At 40.8% G+C, this 21,476-nt stretch overlaps 1 protein-coding gene across 3 annotated transcripts in view; it reads left to right on the top strand.

Moving 5' to 3' along the window:
- The window catches only part of BCHE (butyrylcholinesterase), a 45,391-nt gene extending 24,820 nt beyond the window's left edge, over positions 1-20,571 (top strand). For all 3 annotated transcript variants that reach the window (XM_014254315.2, XM_005525117.3, XM_088061007.1), the window contains exons 3-4: positions 13,186-13,352; positions 20,332-20,571. In XM_014254315.2, the coding sequence (XP_014109790.1) occupies positions 13,186-13,352; positions 20,332-20,453 (289 nt within the window). In that variant the 3' untranslated portion in view covers positions 20,454-20,571. The remainder of the gene's footprint in view (positions 1-13,185; positions 13,353-20,331) is intronic.
- The last annotated feature ends 905 nt before the right edge of the window (positions 20,572-21,476 follow it).

The following is a 21,476-nucleotide window of genomic DNA, read 5'->3' on the forward strand; positions in this document are numbered from 1 at the left end:
CTCATTCCAAGCTGCAGCTCCCCATCCTGCCCTAAAGGAGCTCGCAGCCAGGATCTCCCACCAGAAACAGCACACCCTGCCAACAAACAGAGCAATCTCTTGGTGGAAAAAGAGAAATTCAGATCTATATTTGATTTTGCAGGTTGATATTTACATTTCTTTGAACTATTGGCTTCCACTGGATTATGTATATATTTAATTTTCATGTATATAGCTTTTATGTATATATATATAAAAATCTCAATAACCTGCTCTGCAAAACACAGTTCCTGTCACTGCAGCTCCTAAAATGAAACATAAGGTACATTCAGGTTTAAGTTTGTGGAAGACAGCGCTGTCACCTACTCTGATCATCATTCACACTATAAGTAGATTACCCCACAGACTGAATTTCAAGTGGTTTCCACAGCAAACAGCAAATAATCCTCCCTCTGCTCCTGCCATGGGGATCCAAACCATCATTATTGGGAAAAACAGTACAATCCAGTAATTTCTGCGTTCAGAAAAATCAGATCAGGATTAACCCTCAGTGTAACCCTTGACTCATTATTCAGATCAGAGATGCCTAAAGCTCTGTATCCCATTCTTCAGAGGGTTCAAGGAGTAGGGAAGTAATAAAAATTCCTAATAATTTCAAGATTAATAAGGGATCCTTTTTTATTCCCGGCACATTTGAGCACAGCAAACATTTATAAGGAGCTGGGGAAGCCCTGTTTTGACATAATGTTTATAAGAAACTCTGGCATGATCAAAGGACAAACCTCTGAGGGGAAAATTACCACTGATGTCTCCAGCAGATGAAGAGAAAAATCAAGAAAAAATGAGAAATATTGTACAGCACATTTTTTAGTGAGGGTGTTTGACCTAATATTCTAATGTGCTGAAGTACAAAAGCACAAGGGAGGGGAGAGCAGCCTGCAGAGGAAAGGAGAAGAAGTAGAGTCAACAAAACTGGAAGAAATCTTATTTTTCCCGGTGTTTTCTGGCTGGGAGGGACTGAAAGGTGCCAGAGCTGCTCCTCATGAGGGGGCCTTCAAGCCCAAACTTTGACTTTAGTGTTCTCTGGGTTTTATTATCATGTGAGGAATAAAAATACTGATAGGAAAATTAAAAACATGCACTTAGGAGCAGTTTCTGTTTCTGTCATGGTTTAACCCCAGCCAGCAGCTAAAACCCACAAAACTGCTGCCCTTTTCCCCCACAGAGGAATGGGAGAGAGAATTGGAGGGATAAAAGCAAAGAAAACTTGTGAGAAATCCTTAATACCATGTAAGGACAAAAGAAAAGATGATGGGGACAGAAAGTGACTCCTTCAGAGCCTCCCAAGAGTGGGAAATTCTTGATTTCTGCATTTCTCAGTAACTGAAAGAACACTGCCAGCCAGCCCAGGGCCTCCCCAGTCCACCAGCATCCCCAGCAGGAGTGGATGCAATCTTCCAAATCTCTGGGCACTTCCTATTTCACATCCTGGCTAAAAATAGACATCAGTGATTACTGATTTTTCCTGGAAAAATACAGGAAAATTCCTATTTTTGAACATAAACAGGGAATGGAGATGTAGAGGCTTCTGTAGGAGACAGGAACACACATTTCTCCTGTGAGCCTTGGAGTTGGTGCTGATGATAGAGTGCGATAACTCTCTTCTGGATCCCAGGGAATAGTGCCATTTCTAGGAATCTGACATATATTTACATAGTCTATGAAAATCCTGCTTTTTCATGACTGATTTTGGGTATCAAGTAAGTTTGACCAAATATCCCAGCCTTTCCAAGTGTTGTTCAGATATTCCATAAAGTACTTTTATTTTTCAGACGTTTGAGCCTTGAAAGAGCAACATTTTCATCATACCCTGAAATATCCTTGCTCTACCAGCAAGGAAACAAAGAGACTTATTACTCCTGCTGTCTGAATAAATCAAGCCTAATAAAATATTTGGGTTATAAGAAAGAACAGATTCCAAAATCAAAGTTCTTGATTCACACTTTGAGGTTAAATTCCTCCCTTCACCTTGACCTGGGGTGCCTCAGTTTATTCTTGCTTTTAAGGGTATTGGCAGCTGAATATCAATTCATAGCCTCAAAATCATTTGATAAAAATAGCAGATATCATCCCAGTTAGACAAAGAGAGATGGGCAGATTGGATTCAGCAGGAAACCGTAGTGTGGTGTCATGAAAAGTGCTGGATCAGCTCTGCTATGATTGTGTTTGTGTGGAAACAACATTCATTTTAACAATATTGTTAATTTTCAGTGGCCTTCTCCTAAATTCTTCCCAGCACACTGGATTTTAAGCCAGGCTCGTGAAAAAAGTATCAATCTTTCTTTTTAAACAATTTTAAAGTTTCTTTTTCAGCCACACTTTTGTTATTCTTCAGAAAGCTTTTGAAAGCAGGCAGGTGACACTACAAATCCCAAGACCCAGGAAGGGGGAAATTTTATTTATCCTGAAAAGAACTAGATGGGATCCCAGACCTGTGGGTGCCTTTTCCATTGTTTCATCCATTAGATTTGGTAATTGTGTTCTTTAGTCATGAGAGATGCACAGTGACAAGAGCCAGACAAATCAGATGAGCTGAAAACCCGAGCAAGAACATAACGGGGCACGCAATGATAATATTTTTTAAGGCTTTTTGAAAAATGTTTCGGATAAAAGGAAACGGGCAAAACTTGTCTCCCTGCCAGTTTTACAACTGCTGAAACAAATCTTTGCAGCTTTTTCTATAAAGTGAAGCCTTTGAAATATTTCCTCCTATGTTTTAGGGGAATTTGTGAGGCTTTGATTGTCCCACTAAAGCTGTGAAGCACTTTGTCTGGTTATTATTGCCTTTCCCTGATGTTCTGCTGGTAGACACATAATAAATTTCAGAGCTTTTGTTACCAACTTATCACAAGCTGTTTATAGAGAGTAGTTTCAGAGCAGTGAGAACAAAACCAACAGCCTCATATAGAGTCCAGGCAGCACTTGAACTGGGGACCTATATACTCTGGGTATGGGAAGGACAGAATATACTGGGAAAAAAATAAAAATAAAAAACTCCAACCACTTTTAATTTCCTTATAGCTCAGGAAGTTGGGAGTTTTATGTCCCTCTGAGCCATTTCAAGGGAAGAAATTTACTGTGGGCTGTATTTCTGACAGGGATTCGCTCGTGTTCACAGGGAGAGAGGAAAGTTTTTGGATTGGAGTCACTTTGATCTTCACAGGGTCTTCAAACACTCCAGAGCCAGAGCTCAGGGTGACCAAGAGGATCCTTTCCTCAGCTGCTCCTGACATCTCACACCCTTCCAGAAAAATTAATGTTTCATCTTAACAAGTGATTTTTCCTGATCAGGTTAAGAATCCAGACGACAAGATTTCTGGATTTAAAAAAAAAAAAAAAAAAATTAACAAAGCAGGAGAGAGTTTCCCAAAAATATAAAAATGTGGAAAGAAAGACTTTCTTCCCCATGTTAGGGAAAATCAAAGCTTTCACTTTGACCCAAAAAAAGACACATTTACTCTCTCATTCACTGTCTTTCATGTGAGTAATTTTTAGGCAAAGAAATTGCATAAATTACAGTCTTGAAAAAAAAAAAAACTAAAAAAAAAGTTTAATTTTAAAGAAAATTTACTCCTATTTTTCCACCTTGAGTTCTGAGTTCTTAAAAGTGACTCATCATCTTTACCAGAGTTTCCATCCATTGTTATATTCAGAAACAGTAATGGAAAAACCTTTTTAGCAAACTAGTAGGAAACAGCGGATCATGGAAAATATCAGTAAGCAGACACACACCTCAGCAGGCATCTCTCTCTCTCCAGCTTGCAAGCTGACAAGCTGTCATTGAATTTCAAAACTGAAAACAGGAGTATTTGATTCAGATGTCTTTTGAAAACAAGTTTGGGGTACAAATTGCTGAGATTGGTTTAATTTTATTACAAATATTGCAGATTACAGGAAGACGTCTCTTTCCTTTCCATATGTGCAGCAAAAACAATTCTGTCCACGCGGATTTTCCTCCCTCCAACAGATGAGTCAAACCATTATTTTCAAACAGGAGATGAGAACATCTATTAAGGAAATGTCCAAATATTGTAGGAGTCTTTGAGTGAGAATAAAACTAAAACCCAGGGCGGAAATGCAGAGGATGGCAGTGCTCTGTGGAGCAGGGCAAGCTGGAATTCAGAGGATGAGGGATCAAAACCATCAGTGGTGATCCACTGGGGCTGAGCAAGGTGAAGCCCTGGAGGACAGGGAGGTCTGAGGGGCTGGGGGGAGTCTGGAGAAAGAAATGGAGCTGGGAAGGGGCTCAGCCTGCAGAAAAGGGGGACCAGGAGGGACCTTCTGGCTCTGCACAACTCCCTCTCAGGAGGGGCAGTGAGGTGGGGTCAGGCTCTGCTCCCAGGAAACAGGACAAGTGGAAATGGCCTCAAGTTGCCCCAAGGGAGGATTAGGTTGGATATGTGGAAAATTTCTTGTGTAAAGGGATGTCCTGCCCTGGTAAAATCTGCCCAGGACTGTGGTGCAGTCCCCGTCCCTTGAGGGATCTAAAATCCTCCTGGATGTGGCACTTGGGGACATGGGACAGAGGTGGCCTTGGCAGTGCTGGGTCAGCAGTTGGACTTAAAGATCCTGGAGGTCCTTTCCAACCTAATTCAGTGATTCTATGGATTCAAATGTTGGATGTGGCTCTACCTTTCCTCATAACTGGGACAGGTTGAAGAGCCTGTACTGGACAGTGCTCCCTGCTGTCCCAAGGCCCAAAGCCTCTACACAGACACAGTCTGGGGAAAGGAGAGGCTGAAGAGAAATAAACGTTTCAAGAGTGAAATAAAACCATGGTGTGATTGCCACCTCAGATTTGGGAGTAGGCATAAGAAGCCTGGGTGGAAATAATTTAGTGTTTGGTGGGAAGGAAATCGGAAAAGGAAGAGGGGAAACGTAAGTGCTGCAAGACATCAGGTGAGCAAGAAATGCACAAAGAAGAAAGAACAAAAATGAGATTGAAATATGAAAGCAGCAAATATCTGAAAGACTCACAAACTATTTGAGGGGGAGAAAAAATCTGAGAGCAGAGAAATGAAGGAAGGGCACACATGGACTTATCATGAGTTGTATCTGGGGCAGGTTCACATATAAACCAGGCACTTCAGAGAGAATGTATTTTACAGGCATGTAAATACGTGGTTCCAAAAGGCACTGAGAAATCCTAATTAATGTTCACCCACAGTTAATCCCCTTTTCAAGGGCCACTCTTCTTCAGTGCTGCTTTTCTGCAGCTCAGTCCTTGTTCCATCATCAAAAGCAGAAATGGAAGTTGGAAAGGTCTGCAAACCTCATTTTTCCAGGTGGTTCTGGAACAGTAATCTGGAGTGATGCTGAGGAGTGTTGCAGAAGGAATGGAAACCTCTCAGTGCACATTTTAATTTACTCCCCAACGCCAGAGATTGGCTGTTCCAGGGAAGTGGCAAAGGCGAGAGGAGAGGAAATGAGGAGCAGCAGAGGTTACCCAACACCACCTTTTTGAAGGGAGCTCAATTTGGTGTTTAATTCTGTTTTCAATCAGCTGCAGGGGAAGGCAGTGATGGGGAAATGTAGTTAGAAATTCAGTGTTGGGATTTGGGAGATTCTGTCCCCAAGAATATGAAGCCGTGTTGGTAGAAATTGGGCATTTTGTGCTCGCAGTTGGTGATGTTACACAATTCTATAAAAAATATAAAATTGAAAGCTGCCATCCTCTGCTTTCCCAGACACTCCTGGCCACCATCTGTGCCTTCTACCCTTCCTTGCAGGAGCATTAGAGAACTTCTTAATTTCATAAAATACAAGTCCTAAAGAGCATTAACTCAAATTTACACCTCCTCCTACTGGAACAGCTGCTAAAATACAGTGATTTTTCAAATTCTAACAAAGTTCTTCATTTTAATGAACTTTTAAATATGTGCCTCTCATGGATCTTATTCATGGTGCAATCTCCAAGTGAATTTTCTGTACAACTGGAAATGCTCAGAGGTTTAACAGATGGTTTCTTCCTAGTAATAAAGTAGTCTGCATACTGTAATTTCCACAAAACCCTCTCAATTTTGAAAGAGAAGAACTTTAAAGATGTTTCTCCTCTCTTTTCATATTGTTTATTCTTAAGATCAACCCTTCCATGGCTCCCAGTCCACCTGCTGGTATTTGGAGGTGTCCCTCTTGCTGCAGTTCAAAACAGAGACTCAGAAGAAGTTACAAGAGTGGGGCATAATTCAAATTTCTTTATCAAAGGAAGTCATATGGAACTTCCCCTTGTAAATGTCAAACCTACAATGAATTTACACCATAAGAAAATTATTATTGCTATTATTATTATTATTATTATTATTATTATTATTATTATTATTATTTTAAATATTTGGGGAGGGGGTTGAGAGCACTCTATCTTCTTGTTTACATTTCCCAGCATGAAGCTGCAGTGGTTTTGTTTCTGATGAAGCAGTAACACAAATTGCCCCCTCCTGAAAGCTACCCAATAGTTTCATTTTTAGGAGTGCTCAATTTGGCCTTGATTACATGGTCGTGAAAGTTTGTGACTCATGCACTTCCTCCCACTCACAGAAATAAAACAGTAGTAGAAAATATAAAGAAAAATGCCACTGTGATGAAATCCATCAGGACACGATGAATCCAGAGGATTTTGGTTGGTGCAGGGCTCTGTGGAGCATCCATCCTGAAAATAAATCATGATTAGGGCAATTTCCATTGAAAACAAATCTCAACTATCATATCCTGGCGTAGTATCAACTACACAGTCTCAATTGCAAATTTAGTCTCTAGAGATAAGAAAAGCTCTGAACACATTTATCCAACAATTTCTGAGTGCCTGGGATGAACTTTATTAATGGCAGAGAAAGGAAGGAATGGAACCAGCAATAATATCCATGAGCACAGTATTTACTCTTTCTCAGAACCAGCTGGGCTGACAAATTTTACCAAAGAGACTGGGAGTTTAAAACACAGTATTAATAGTTTTATGGCTATAAAAAACATTTTTCTCTCCCTTCACGCCCTCTCTTTTCTGATTAAGCCCTGCTTTGTTCCAGGGAGTAATTCTGGGTAAGATATTGTGTAAGTTTGTGGTCTTCCAGGTCATGAGGAGGAAGAAGGGTTGCAGAGGAGATAAAACAGCCTCAGAGGATGACTAAAAGGGCAAGTGCCACGTGCCTTCCTGTCTACTTATTCTTTTACTTACCTGTTATGGAAGGTTCTTCCTCCTTCAAGGTCTCAGCGGGGTTCAGGACCTTCTTCCATTTCCAAATATCCCTCTTCAACCCCTACAAGTTAAGACTAAAAGCTATAGTTCCATTTGAGCTCTTCCTGCAGCCAAGACTGTTAAGAAATAACAGCTTCGAAAAGTGGCCCTTGAAAGCTGAAATTGATACCACACAAAAGGGCAGAAGGATCTCACAGAATACTTTACAGGAACATTGGGGAAAAGAGAGGTAAAATTGTTCCTTCAGCATAAAGAAGGACTAAGCTGGCGTGTTGCCTCTCTCATGTCTACCCAAAAGCGATGTAAATATGAAATGTGAATATTCACACCAGAACCTGAGTCCTGGAGAAGGTGTGAAATCATCACTGCCACAGAACAGCTGGACAGGTCTGGACCTTGCATGATAAAATCCCATCCCACCCATGTTTTGTGTGGAGTTTGGGGTTCCTGGAGCAGCCCCAAACTTGGCTGGAGCATTTCAGAGTGAAGGAGACCCATGTGCAGCACTGCCCAGAGGGTCAGAAATGCAGGCAGGGGTTGAAGGGCTCGTTAGCTCTGGCTCAAACTCATTATTTCTCCTGACACCAGGGCAGGCTCCTGTCCAGGGGCCAGGGGCTGGAAGCACCCAGGTCCTAAATGCTCAGCAAAGAGCTGGGGCAGAACATCCTGCATTTAAATGTCTCAAATGCTCCATTATTTATGGCCAATACCTTGTATACAGCAGGAATTTGTGACATCCATGAGCAAGAATTGTTTCAACTCAATGGGTGCTCCAAGAGGCTCTGTGGAGCAGAGCACAAGACAAAAAACATAATAAAAAATAGCACAAATAACACAAAGCTAAAAAAAAAGAAAATAAAAAAAGAATAACAGCTTGTTGCTTCATTTCCTGAAACTGATATTGGTCATAATAGCACATCCCATGATAATTTATAGTTAAAGGCATTTAAAGAGGCAGCTGCTGTGTCCAGGCTGGAATCTGGAAGGAATATCCTGAGCTTTATTTAGCCTGTGAAGGTGTAAGAAAGCCTGGCTGTGAAGGTTCTTCTCCAGTTTCTCTCAGTTAAGGACTTTGCCAGCTGGATCCTGCTGCTTTCTTCAGGGATCAGCAGAAGAAATAATATTTACCCAGGCTAGAACGTGCAAAGCAGTTTCCCTTCGCTCTGGCTCGGGGACACTTCGCAGGCACTGGATTATGGACTGGTGTGTGTGATCTGGGAGTGAGAGCTGAGCACAGCAGGGTATAATGAACTTCCCAGAACCAGCTGATTAAAGAGGGACTTTGAAGGATTCGAGTCTGCACATCCCTGGGACTCGTAGTGCTCATCAGAGGGGCCTTTTCTTTCCTTACTCTGGGAATCTCAGTAAGGCTCAAATGTCACAAAATCAGGATTTTTGCACTTTATTAAGGAACAATCATAGGAGAATTCTTTTTTTAATTTCACTTATGTAATAATTTAAATCAGTTATATGAGAAATGTTTAATTACTTACATTTTCAGAAACCAATCACTATTTTCTCACATCCACAGTGCCATCCAAGCAAAGCCACACAAAACCTCCTGCTGTCTCTACCCCATCATCCCCCCGGGGACCACACCAGCCCCCCAAATTGAGATTAACCTGGCAGCCAGTGGGCTGCAATGAGAAAATGAGCAGAGGTATAAATATCACCCATCCTGGCCTCGAGGAATCATGTGAGACATCTGGCTGTGCTGGCCTGACTCATGCCATAAACACTTCCCGTCCCTCCAGGAGGGCCTGGAGCTGCTCATCAGCATTCCTGCTAATTAGGAGTGTCCTCCTGTCCAAGTGGGGAAGAGAAAAAACAACAAAATGTTTTCTCCCAAAATGTGAGGGGATAAAAGCAAAGAAAAGGTTCATCTGTTTGGTTTAGACCTTTGAGATCATCCAGCCATCAGACACATGTAGAAGCACCCCTCTGTCCCAGAGCTACCCTTGGGGTGAAACTTTTAGGTTGTCCCTGTTGTTTGATGCTGAGCTGACTGTTTCCATAATTCTCAGAGGTTCTGTAGTGCAGCTGCAGGAAATCTGCAAGAGTTGGGGTTATTTTTGCAGTTGCATTCCCTCCAAGGCCATCCCCCTTCCCAGTTTTCTTGTGGTAACATTCCATAAAATCCTATTCCATGGACACCAGCTGATTGCCAGTGCTGGCCAGCAGCCACCAGGGATCACAAAAGCCAGCAAAAGGGATTGACACTCCCTCCCTCCTGCCTTGAAACCAGCTTTTAAAAGAAAAGGGGCCAAATTGGAAACGAGCATCGTCAGTCCCAACCAGGGCGAAGCCAACTCACTCACACTGAGAGGGACAGGTCTCCCTTGGATTTCTGCTCCTCCTGCACAGGGAAAGAAGAGGGTGCAGCAGAATTATCATTCATTTTCCTTCATCTTAGTGGGCACTGAGATGTGGGACTGTTTTTCTTGTCCTCTGGAGAAACACACAACGTGAGTCACAAGCAGAGCAGCTAAACAGGGTCATGGTGAAAGCTTGGGACGGTCTAAGCTGGACTGTAGGACACTTGTTTTACAAAGGTAAATCCCAAAACAGCCTAAACATGTTTTCAGGAGGGTTAGCAGAGAATGTTTTCCTTTTTGGACTTCTTCAAAATACAGCTGAACACTACAAAAAAATAACCTCTGTGTTAACGATGGAATTCACTCTATGAGTTTTCACTCTGCTGTTCAGAGCTTGCTCACAAAAATAAAGGGAATATTTTCCAGGTACTTTATATCCTGAATGTTTACCAAAACCAGTCAGATGATGAATTACATTTTTTTTTTGTGCATCTGTATGATAAACCATTTGTAAAGGTAACGCTGTGTGAATATTAATACAAATGCAGTGAGCTGGTATTGTTTCTCAGGCTATATTGATCATATTAATGAGAATGGTAATGTATGTATGTTTATTATGATTAACAGAGCTCTGTTCATGTTGCTTTTTCCATTTCAATGAAATTAACTTTCTCTTTCTAAAATTGCTGAAGATGAATATTAAATACAGAGAAATAATTGGTTAATAAGCTCTTCCAAATCCTTCTTCACGCCTATATCCAATTTACTACACTGCTATAAATTAATCTTGAAAACTTAAAGTTATTGGCAATTGTGGATGGAAAAACCCAAAGGGAGAAGAACCTGATCTAAGTAACACATACAACCAAGAAACTTCCACTTAAAGACATATTTAAGAAAACAATTTATTATAAATGAGCTGCTGTGCCACTACCAGAGTAGAGAGAATCCAGCCCATAATTTCAGGGCATATGCAAAGAGAAAACATAGCTGCAGGAATGAGACAAATTCTGTTTACACCAGAGTTTAAACACAGGTGGTTTGAGTTTGGTTTTTGTTTGGTTTGGTTTGGTTTTGTTTTGGTTTTCTGTCTTGCATTTCTTTTCTGGGACCAATTCAAAGAATTGTATTTCTTCATTGCCTTAAGAACTGCTCCTGCAAATGATAAAAAGGGAAAAAGAAAAAGATTCTTTTAAGATCTTCACTGAAGCTCATGTTTCTGGTCTAACTGAAGATGTCCCTGTTCATTTCAGAAGGTTGGATATTCCAAGGTCCCTTCCAAGACATAATATTTGATGATTTTCTCCAAACAAAATTCAGGCCTTCTCTGAATAAATCTTGTCCAAGAAAGGTGTTTTGACAAGATAAAAACACAAAACAGAGGCCTGTCTTGAAGATGCACAACCCAAACCCTTTACAGGACAAAACACCAGGCCCCAGTGCCAGCACTGAAGTGGCAAAACTGGAATTACTGAGGCACAGATGATTCAGCGGTACCAGAAGATAAAAGAGCAGAGCTTTAAGGAATTGATAAAAGATGATAGAATGGAGATTTCTGTGCAAATGGAACTTTTTTTATTTTTTTTCAAGTTTCTGTAATGGATCACCAAAGGTTGTCCATCCAAACCTAAATGGGCAGTGACACGTTTGTGCAGGGTGTTGGATTCCTGTCTGCTCACTGAAGATATCCCCACCATAATTTCGCTGTTCTGTATGAATATTATTAGACTTTGAATTTGGTGCAAAGAACAGGGAATTTTACAGCCTGTTCTGGGCACTGCAATTCTCATCATGAAGTTATTAATAAGAAGGGATGAACAGTAATTGTGAGGGAACAACAAGGTTATAATCATAACTTGTTCCAAATTATACTCCTGTGATCTCCACTTTTGCTCTGACTGGGAGCTGCTTTTTAACTTGGGAAAATTTCAATAATAAAGCCAAGAAGGAAATTACTGGGCATTTCTTTGAACAGTAAACTTCCTAGAAATGCAGAGATTGTCATAATCAGGTTCATGGGCTTCAAAGTGCTGCGTTCACCTGACAGTTCTTTCAATCATTTTTTAGTAAAATACATCTGTAGCCATCGAGGCATTGTGTAATCCCCCCACACACCTGTAAATTATAATGTGGGATGTCATGATTTATTTCATAGCATAAAAGCTGTTAAATGAATACTGACAGCACCATTAGTGTCCTGATCTTGAACTGAAGTGCAAGTCAGCTCTGCTTAAGTCATCATTCTCAGGAGTCACAAATAAATGTGCACTTTAAAAAAGTGCCATGGGTTAATCAGATCTGAATTAGTCAAGAAAAATCGGTGAAGAAAGGAGCAGTTCAGGAAATGACAGCCTGGAGCTCTTATTCCAGCACTGGTTCTTGGAGCAGCCAATGCCAAAGACCCCAGAACGCAAAAACATGGGCTGAAAACTTGATTAATTCGGAATTAACTGAGAGATATCAATATTGCTTCAGCATCTTGTGCCCTGAGTGCTCCCATCCACACCTCTTGCCTCGTTCCCTCTCTTGGGAAGCAGAACCCAAATGTGCTCCACTCCCTGGACTCCTCTTTGCCTCCAGGAAGAGTCCTGGTGAAAAGTAAAAGAGAGGTTCAAAAAAATGAACTCAGCTCAGAGTTAATTTATCCCACTGAGAATCATCAATTACTGCTGCTCTGCCCTAAATCCCAAATTCCTTGAGATCAGCTTCTAGGAAAGAAAATGTCTCCTTGTGCTTGCCCTGATATAAAATGGTTCATTTCTATTTTTAACTTCTTCTGAGCTAATGGTGATCTGTGACTGCTTGAAAAACAAATCTACTTATTTTCCTAAAATTCATGCTCTGTTTTGTTTGTTCCCTAATGTAACGCTGCCCATTTTGTTGTCTCCTACACATTTAGACCATTTTTTCCCCCTCACACCGATACTGTCATTTCTGGAGGTGAAATCTGGATGCCTGTCCTTAGAGCCTTATGAATTCTGTTGTTTTATAAATATTTATCACAACTCTTTTAATGCCAACAGCTGTGCTCCTTTCACAGACAGAGCTGTTTTATAAAGGGTCAAGCCCTCTGTGCCTCTTCCCAGTTCCCACAAGATTTCAGATTGTTCCCATTTGGCCCTTCACTAACCAGACCCAACACTCTTCCAGGAGGGGAGCTCCTCCTTAGTGAGGAATAATTGTTCTCTCTCCCAACACAGATCTCACCCCAGTTCAGACATTATTTGTTCATCCCAGTCATTTATTCCAATCTGTTTGTCCATCTGAAGGGATCAAAGCATTCAAACTAAAACACAAACCACTCAACCTCTCAGACTGGCAGGCTGGTCACTTCTAGAGTCATCCCTAATCATTCACAGCCTCTGTGAGAATATCCAGATTCAAAAAGTTGCTTGAATATGATCTTTTATTAAGTTTTCCCCTTTGATGAACCCAGAACACCTCAAAAGGGGAATTATTTTCTTCAAATGAGGGTAAATTAAATTTATCTGGCTTTTTTCCCCTGTTACTTCCCAAAAGACACATCAGTCATTCCAAACTAACACACTTAAGTAGAACAACGATTAAATAAACCCAAACCACGCTTTATTGCGTGCTGAGGTGGTTTCTCATTGTAAATGAAGTGTTTCTTTTCTCATTTAGAGCTCCAAACGGGACCCTGACTAATGGAATAAGATGGCCAGTCTTCACTAGTACTGACCAAAAATATTTGACACTGAACACCAACACTTCTGAGGTACTGACAAAACTACGAGCTCAGCAGTGTCGATTCTGGAAACACTTTTTCCCCAAAGTTGTGGAAATGACAGGTAACAAGTCTCTTCTAGATGCTTTTATATACAACTTTTCTGCAAGGATTGTTTGCTGGATGTTGATGTGATAATTGGGTTCCCATCTTTATGTTCCTGTTTGTGACTGGGATGTTCAGCTGGGTAAAACTGAGTTGGTGTTGGATAAATCTGTGTTGAGGGTGGACCCCAGAACGTGCCCTGTGCTTCTGGCTTTGGGGTCACCACCCTATTTTGTACCAGGACAAAACCCAGGGGCACACCGAGGGCCAGGGTTTTGTGATATGGAGATTTTCTGTCCCAAAGATGCTGCCACAATGTGAGCACTGAAACCTCTGTTCTTTGGTACCCCCCAAAAGAGTCTTGGTGCCACCAGTGCTCCTGGGTGCTGGAGAGATCAGGAAAATCAGCTAAAGGAGTTAGCACTGGGAATTCTGGAGGCTTTAGATGTTCTGTATAAACTGTTACAGGATGTTATATTTGGCTTATATTACCTATTATTTATGGGATTCTATTTTATGCAACTGATCCCCTGAGGAGATGAAGTGCCACTGCCAAGAGGGGATTGTGGTTTCCAGCTCACGTGAGAGCCCTGTGTTTTATTTCTGGAGTGCCATTGCTGACAACCCAGAGGCTGCAGGATTTGTCTATAGAAAACAGAACTGATTTGTGCCTGGCCATGCATACAATGGATTTATGAGGTTTCACTGCCAAGAAAAGTACAATTGTTTGAAACTTTAAGGTCAGTTGAACACAGAAGACCCAAATTTTTCGAAGAGCAATGGCACTGTTTTACCAAAGCCTCTGTGCTCTGGATTTCAAAAGGAATTGATTTTATAAAGTGATTTTGCACCTCTAGAATCACATTCTGAAGCTTGACTGAAGGAAAGTCTCATTTCAAAAATGAGATACACTTTTAAGATGTTAATTAGTAATTTAAAATCTTTCTCTAAGACTCAGTTTGAATGCTCATCCTAAAAAACTCGTAAACCTTAAAAATATGTAAACTGTCATGGTGCACAGATGATTCCTTCTGAAATAATTTATTCCTTCCTCATTTGAGTCGGTGACTGTATTATGGCTCAACTTTTATCCCCTCTCAATTCAACAGATGTTTTTCAATTAAATCAAGAGGCACGAAATCAGTAGGTAAAATGAATAATTTATGAAGCCTACAGTGTGATTTTAAAATCACAGCGTTCCCAATTACGGGAGGATTTCAGGGAGGTTTCAGAGATTCTGACAACTTTGTGCTGAGCCAGGAGAACTGAACTCTTTTACATATTCCTTTAACCTGGCTGGGAAACCCCAGGGAAAAATGTGGAAACTACAAATGGGCTGAGCTTAACTAAGTCTGTGTGGAGGAGAGGAGACTCGAGGAGAGGAGACTCGAGGAGAGGAGAGGAGAGGAGACTCGAGGAGAGGAGACTCGAGGAGAGGAGAGGAGAGGAGAGGAGAGGAGAGGAGAGGAGAGGAGAGGAGACTCGAGGAGAGGAGAGGAGAGGAGACTCGAGGAGAGGAGACTCGAGGAGAGGAGAGGAGAGGAGAGGAGAGGAGAGGAGAGGAGAGGAGAGGAGAGGAGAGGAGAGGAGAGGAGAGGAGAGGAGAGGTGAGGAGAGGAGAGGAGAGGAGAGGAGAGGAGAGGAGAGGAGAGGAGAGGAGAGGAGAGGAGAGGAGAGGAGAGGAGAGGAGAGGAGAGGAGAGGAGAGGAGAGGAGAGGAGGGGAGAGGAGAGGAAAGGAGAGGAGAGGAGAGGAGAGGAGAGGAGAGGAGAGGAGAGGAGAGGAGAGGAGAGGAGAGGAGAGCTGCTCTGCCTGGTCCTGCGGGGTGAGGGATGATGAAGCAACACTCAGGATCTGCCAGAAGACATAAATGCATCACATTTGGTAATTCACAACATAAATTTGCATAATTTAATTAAAAGAAATTCACGAGTGTATTCTTAGCAAAAAGAGAAGAATTGCTGTGTCTGGACCCAAATGTAGAGCTGAGGCAAGAATACTGTCAACAAGTGGCACTGCCTTGTCTTGTATCATCTGTCAGTCCTTGAAACATTGCAATAATAAAAACAGAGGATTTCCATTACGTTCCCCATACAATATTATCCAATTCTGACAGAAAACCCTTTGAAATCCTGTGTACAAATGTGATATAATAGCTGATATCGCAATAATTCTCTTCACTGAAATATTATTTTGCATTTTTGCTCTCCTTTTATGCCCCAAGGACAGTGCATGTCATTAATGCAAAGGTTTCCTCTTGTTCTGAGGGTCTCTTGTTCCTATTACTCCTTTCACTGAAATGTCCTTAGGAAAAGAAGATTGCTTTAACATGAGGTGATAGAAGATGACAGGGAACAAGTAAGGAATTTTTATGTTCTCGTTGTTACGAGTTCAAGTAGGGTTCAGGTAAGCAATGTAGAATTCTGTCAGGTAGAAGCCAAAGAGGATAATCAAAACAACTTATTTTACAGAAATTATGGTTTTTCAGCATCAAGTGATCAGGATTTGCCACAGATGTGCTTGGTACCCCTTCTTAATTCCTGACCCACTCCTGGCCCAAGCCTTGCCACCCACTGAGGGATTTTAAAGCCTTTAAAGGCCAGATCCAAATGTGTCCTGGATCTGAACCAGCCTGTTCCCATCACAGGCTGTGTAGGACAAGTTCCCTGAGGCAGGTAAATAGATGAGAAATATATATCTTTACTATTAGATCATTCACATTTTCCTCAAGCAATCATATCAGATATTTTTTTAAAATTATTATGGTTTTGGGGTAGGGAAATAATAAGGAAAAAATAAGGTTCTCACAGTTGCATGAGTAGCAGCCATATATAAAATATATAAAATATGGCCTTGATACCTCTAGAGTAATTTGTATGATTTTGGAAAGTTTCTCAGTGTCTTCTCCTGCAGTTTCAATTCATAAATCCATCAATAAAGACACAAGTCAGAACCTGTAGTTTTGTGTCCAGCTTTATAACAAGCACTGGAAGAACAGAGCTGGGCTCTCAGTCCCAAGCAGCCACAATTCCTACACGGATTTTAACCCAATTTCCAAGGCCCTGAGCACACCCAGCCCAGCTCAGGACAAGCTGGGAGCACTCAGCATTCCCCATTTCCTTCTGAAACCAGAAGGGTTTCTGCTGAGAGAATCACACCGGAGGGACAGTAAACAGAAAGTGACTTCTAAGTAGCTTTTAGAGCAATCATATGTTAATTATAAAAGCATCTGTGTTAGGCTTTACCTCCTCAACACAACCTTTAATGCATCTAAAGCCCTTCCTATTTATATGAGCCCGTTTCCTCTTGATTGTAGAACGCTGCAGGCAGCCAAACTTTCCATTTACCCTTCCATTACTATTTTAGTGTGCCTAATACATATTTTTCTATTTTATTTGATATTACTGCATCATATATCATCTATGAAGAAATCAAGCTTGGTCATATAAATATATTACATTTTAAAACCACCCTAAAAAGATTTTTTTTTTTTATATGGAGGCAGAGAAATGTTCAACCTCTTGACCAATGAGCAACAAAAATTATTGTGTTTGCTGTGATCCTCCAACCAGTGTCTGGATTCTGCAGAGATAAATACTCAGGGTGGTAAGAGTGTTAAAAAAATTGACTAAATAGAAAATTCACCATCAGAATTAAATTAAATTTTCACAGAGCTGGATACATGAAGAAGTGTGAATTAATCACAAGTAACCTCACCAATACTACCACATCTCCCTACAAAGACTTTATTCATTGCACCTATGAAAAATAAGTTTCTGTACCTAAACCATCTGACTTTTTCTAACATTTCCATGTCATTGAAAAGACAACAGCCCTTAGAATAATTAATCTCCCTGCTGACTTCTGGAGGAACTAAAAAAAAAGAAAATAAAGGATTTTGTAGTCCTTAAAAACACATGTGAAAATGAATATACTGCTGTGGCTAACAAAACTTTGATGTCCAGAGAGTGCGATTAAAGAATATTCAATATAGATATTATTTGTTTCCTCCTATCTGGACATTTGTGAAGAAATTCTCACCATGAGAATCTACAGCATAAACCTGTGGCATTTATCATACTATTGAGCACAGAAACTTGCAGGTACCTGCAATCATGAGCTGTTGAGGATGGAAAAATTAATTCTAACTTGTCATCCCTTGTTAATTATCAGCTATACGGCCTTTATCCCAATCCTAGGTGTATTTTTATGTGTTAACATTAAGATTAGCACTTCACTGGCACATCCAGCAGTTCAAATGACGGGTTGGTGATAAATTCAACTTTGCTGTAACACCATTAAAGTAAGGGATAGATGGAATGAGAGGAAATTCCAGCTGATTGCACCGGCTTGTTGAAGAGTCAAAAAAAAACCCAAAAACCAACCCTTTTTTTTAAACTTTGATCTGTTGAAGTGGAACTTTTCAGAGCACTGATTCATTACCTACAGGATCTCCCCTTTTCCCCTTGTCAGTCTCACTGGGCTTGGCACGGGGCTCACGGGAATTAAGGTAAAGTTTGGGCTTGCCCCAGTGGCTCATAGAAAATTCCCTGTTTTCACTCTTAGCTGGCTCCGTGGCTCTGCAGGCACCCAGTGCTCTGAGCTGTAATTATTGGTCAGCTTGGACTCTCTAATCTTTCTCTTTTCTGCCTCCAGCTGTCAGCTCATCTAAGTCACGGGTGGTTGCCTCCCAGAGATTGATGATGTTGGTGATAATGGGATGCATTGACTTGTGACTTCAATTTGGATCTTATCACTGGGGGGAAAAAAGCAAACAAATGGGAATCCAAGTTCTTATTTCAGTGTTTTCCGTCCCCCTTTTGTCTTTTAGATTCATAATGGTGGCTCCTCTGAATTTTTTGATGTCTTCTTTCTCTGGCTGGCTCACTTGTTCACCATTATCTTTAAAAAGGACTGAAAAGCCCCATAATTTACACCCCAGAACGGTGACTTTTAATTCAAGATGTGTCTATGGTAGAGATATCCCAGTGTCTTTAGGCAGACTTTAAACACCTCTACACCTGAATAATTAAAAAAGAGCGGTTTTTGAGTTTCCTTTTTAATTCATAATTGGAGGTTTTGCCTAAATAAATAAAACTGGACACCCAAGATCAAGAATAAAATGAGAAACACAGTTCAGGCAGTTTTCTCCAAATAATACTGCTACTGCTTCATACACTAAATTACCAATCCATTTGACTTAATGAGAAAAATTTGGCTTTGCCTGAGACCCTGACTACATCTTTAAATTAAATATGTGCAAAGGAGAGTTCTTAGAGTTAGGAAAGCAGAATGTTGTGCATGTTTTGTCCCCACGTTTCTGAGTTCTCTCTGCATAGTTTAGCAATGAAAATGAGTTTTTATTGTTACCAGCACTTCCCAAATCAACTCTGAGTTAATGGCAGTCGTGGTCTGCAGAAAAAAAAATAAATTTAAAAGTGTCTGAACTTTCCTTTGATCTCTGTTGTAACCAAGCTTATTTACAACTTTGAGCTTAGGGAGAAGGATGTGGTTAATTTATTGACATTTTCTCCCATATTTGTTCTTCACACTTTGCTTTTTGACTGCATGTAAAAGTACAAGACTTCCCGGAGAAAAAGTATCTTGGTTTTATTTCTGGTCTCACTGGAACCAAGAAGTAAATCTCATTTCAAAGTCTCATTAAATTGCCATCTGGATTTCCAGACCAAAAAGGTTTGGAAACGTTGAGCTAAACTGCAGATAAGCGACCAAATTACTGGATGCTTCTCCAAGCTAAATCTCGGAATCAGTGAACTCTCTCTCCCGGATATTTTCTCTAGCGAGGTGTAAAACACAGAAGTATTTCATTTTCACATCACCAGCTATGCTTGCAGTGTTGGCAGGTAATAAAAAAGGGGGAAGGGGTGTATTTATGGAGGGAGAGGACTGAGGATCTGCTGCAGCACAAGAACATAAAAGCCAAAGGAGCAGAAAGGAACCACTGAGCTGTCGCCTCAGGAACACCACAACCAGGTTTTTCTGGGAGTGAGCTGTGTGGGACACCACCAGAGCTGGGTCCAGAACCAATAAAACATTCACAGATCATCAATGGCTTCTGAACTTTATCCTAAAGTCTACAGCTGGAACAAAATGATGAGCATCAGTGACCGAGACAGCCTGCACCTGGTTTTTGGTGGTGTCTGGGATGTTCCTGCAAGGCCACTGCCTTTCTCCGTGTGTTAATCACCTCTTGGGGCTGCAGGAAGGGATCCCTGCCCAAAAAATACTCTGGAATCCATTGAAAAGCAGTATTTTTATGGCTCTTCTCATCCTCACCCTCTGCTCCCATGCTTATAACAAACTTGGCAAGAAATATTTCCTTGGGACTCAGGATTATTTGGAAAATGCTTTAAAGGTGGGGATGAAAAAGAGAAGATGGTTTCATGTTGACACAGTGCATATCTGACAGTATCCTACTCCAAACCTGTGCCCTTTATGCTGTGAACTTGGGGATTTATTCCATGGGATGTCGAGATCCTGGACATCCATTGAAATCCATTGAAATGATGGAAATCCTCTTGTTGCCTTAAACAAAGCTGTGATTTCACCTTATCTGTACAAACATCTCTCTCGTTTTGCATTATTTAGTCTTCAGGGTGTGTGGGTTTCCATGTAGGGTGTATTGAACCAAAGGAATATTTTGAGGATAAAAAAAGAAAGAAAAAAATGCTTTAAAATTATGTATTTTGATGGACAGAAGAATTATCCAAAATGTATATTAAAAATATATATTTTTTTTAAAAAAAATCTAAAGTATATTTATTACCCTGCCAGAATGATATCTTTGCCCTCCTTCCTTTCTTATGTAGACAAAATGCTAATCACTGAATTTTCAGTCATTCCAGGTTTGAGAAAAGAAGCAAAAGACCATCCCATAATGTATTTGGAGCAGATGACATTGATAATCAAAATTATTTTTCAATTAGCATACAAAGAGATTCAAATTTAGATTAATGTAACCCACTTCATGTTTTACAGGAAATATTGATGAAGCAGAACGAGAGTGGAAAGCAGGATTCCATCGCTGGAACAATTACATGTCAGACTGGAAAAATCAATTTAATGATTACACCAGCAAGAAGGAGCTGTGCAGTCTCTAATTAATATGTTTACTCTTTCCAGTTTGTCCCTAGAACTGTTCATCAGGCAGATACCCAGGTAGCTTCCCAACGTGTCGAGCATTAAATGTGTTATGCAGATTAAAAGGAAATGTTACAGATACAATTTTGATTTCAGATCTTTCATTTATATTTTACCTCCTCTCTCAATAAAAAAAAACCCACACGGCACCCACACCCTTTGAAGCTTCCCTGGGTTAAGTAGGACTGTGAGATTAAAGGCTGGAGATTAATGATGTACATATTATTATAAATACTTGCTGCTTAAATTCACCCTTCAAAGAAACAATGCAATCTGTTAGAGGGAAATGGATTTTTTTTAAAAACAGAAATAGCAGTTTTACAGCATTGCCATGCAGAACACAATCAGATTTAATCTTTAAACACCACCGTGCTCCAGCCTTATTTCAGACATAATTTCACTGTCATAAACATAAAGATACAATAACTCTGCTGGACACACAAGGCAATATTTGCTTGTTAGACCAAAAACTTTTAAGACTGCTGTAAAAGTGTGAATTTGTGCCTGTTTCTGGCCAAACCTGTAGGACAAATCCATGGTAGGAGATGATTTGAGCTGTGTATGGAAAGCCTAAATCAGGAGCTACACTGAAATTAGCTGGAAAACCCAGCGTCCTTCCCACAGTTCTCATTTTTCAAGGAGTAAAGAGTTATGGATTCACAAATAATGAATTCACATCTTTCCAGCTCAGGCACCCTGGGACAAGTCCCTCCTACAGAGACAAGCTCCAATTATGACTTTCATTTTGTCCACTCCGTTGCCTCCAGGTTGAGGGACACCCCACATTTCCTGGAGCACGAGGAGCAGGGCTTTACACCTGCAGAAGAGCCTCAGTCTCGGTGACAGCAGATTCCCAGCCCCAAAAGCTGCCAGGAGAGTGGGGCCTGGCCAGAAATCCGCTGGATGGAAGGCTGGGAAGGGGATCCCTGCAGAGGGACGTTGTGACCTTGGTGGGAAGAACCCAAAGGACTCTTTGCCACGGC

This window comes from Pseudopodoces humilis, chromosome 11 (genome assembly GCF_049639895.1).
Source record: "Pseudopodoces humilis isolate 2021_Gansu_Grassland_sample_001 chromosome 11, ASM4963989v1, whole genome shotgun sequence".
NCBI lineage: Eukaryota > Metazoa > Chordata > Aves > Passeriformes > Paridae > Pseudopodoces > Pseudopodoces humilis.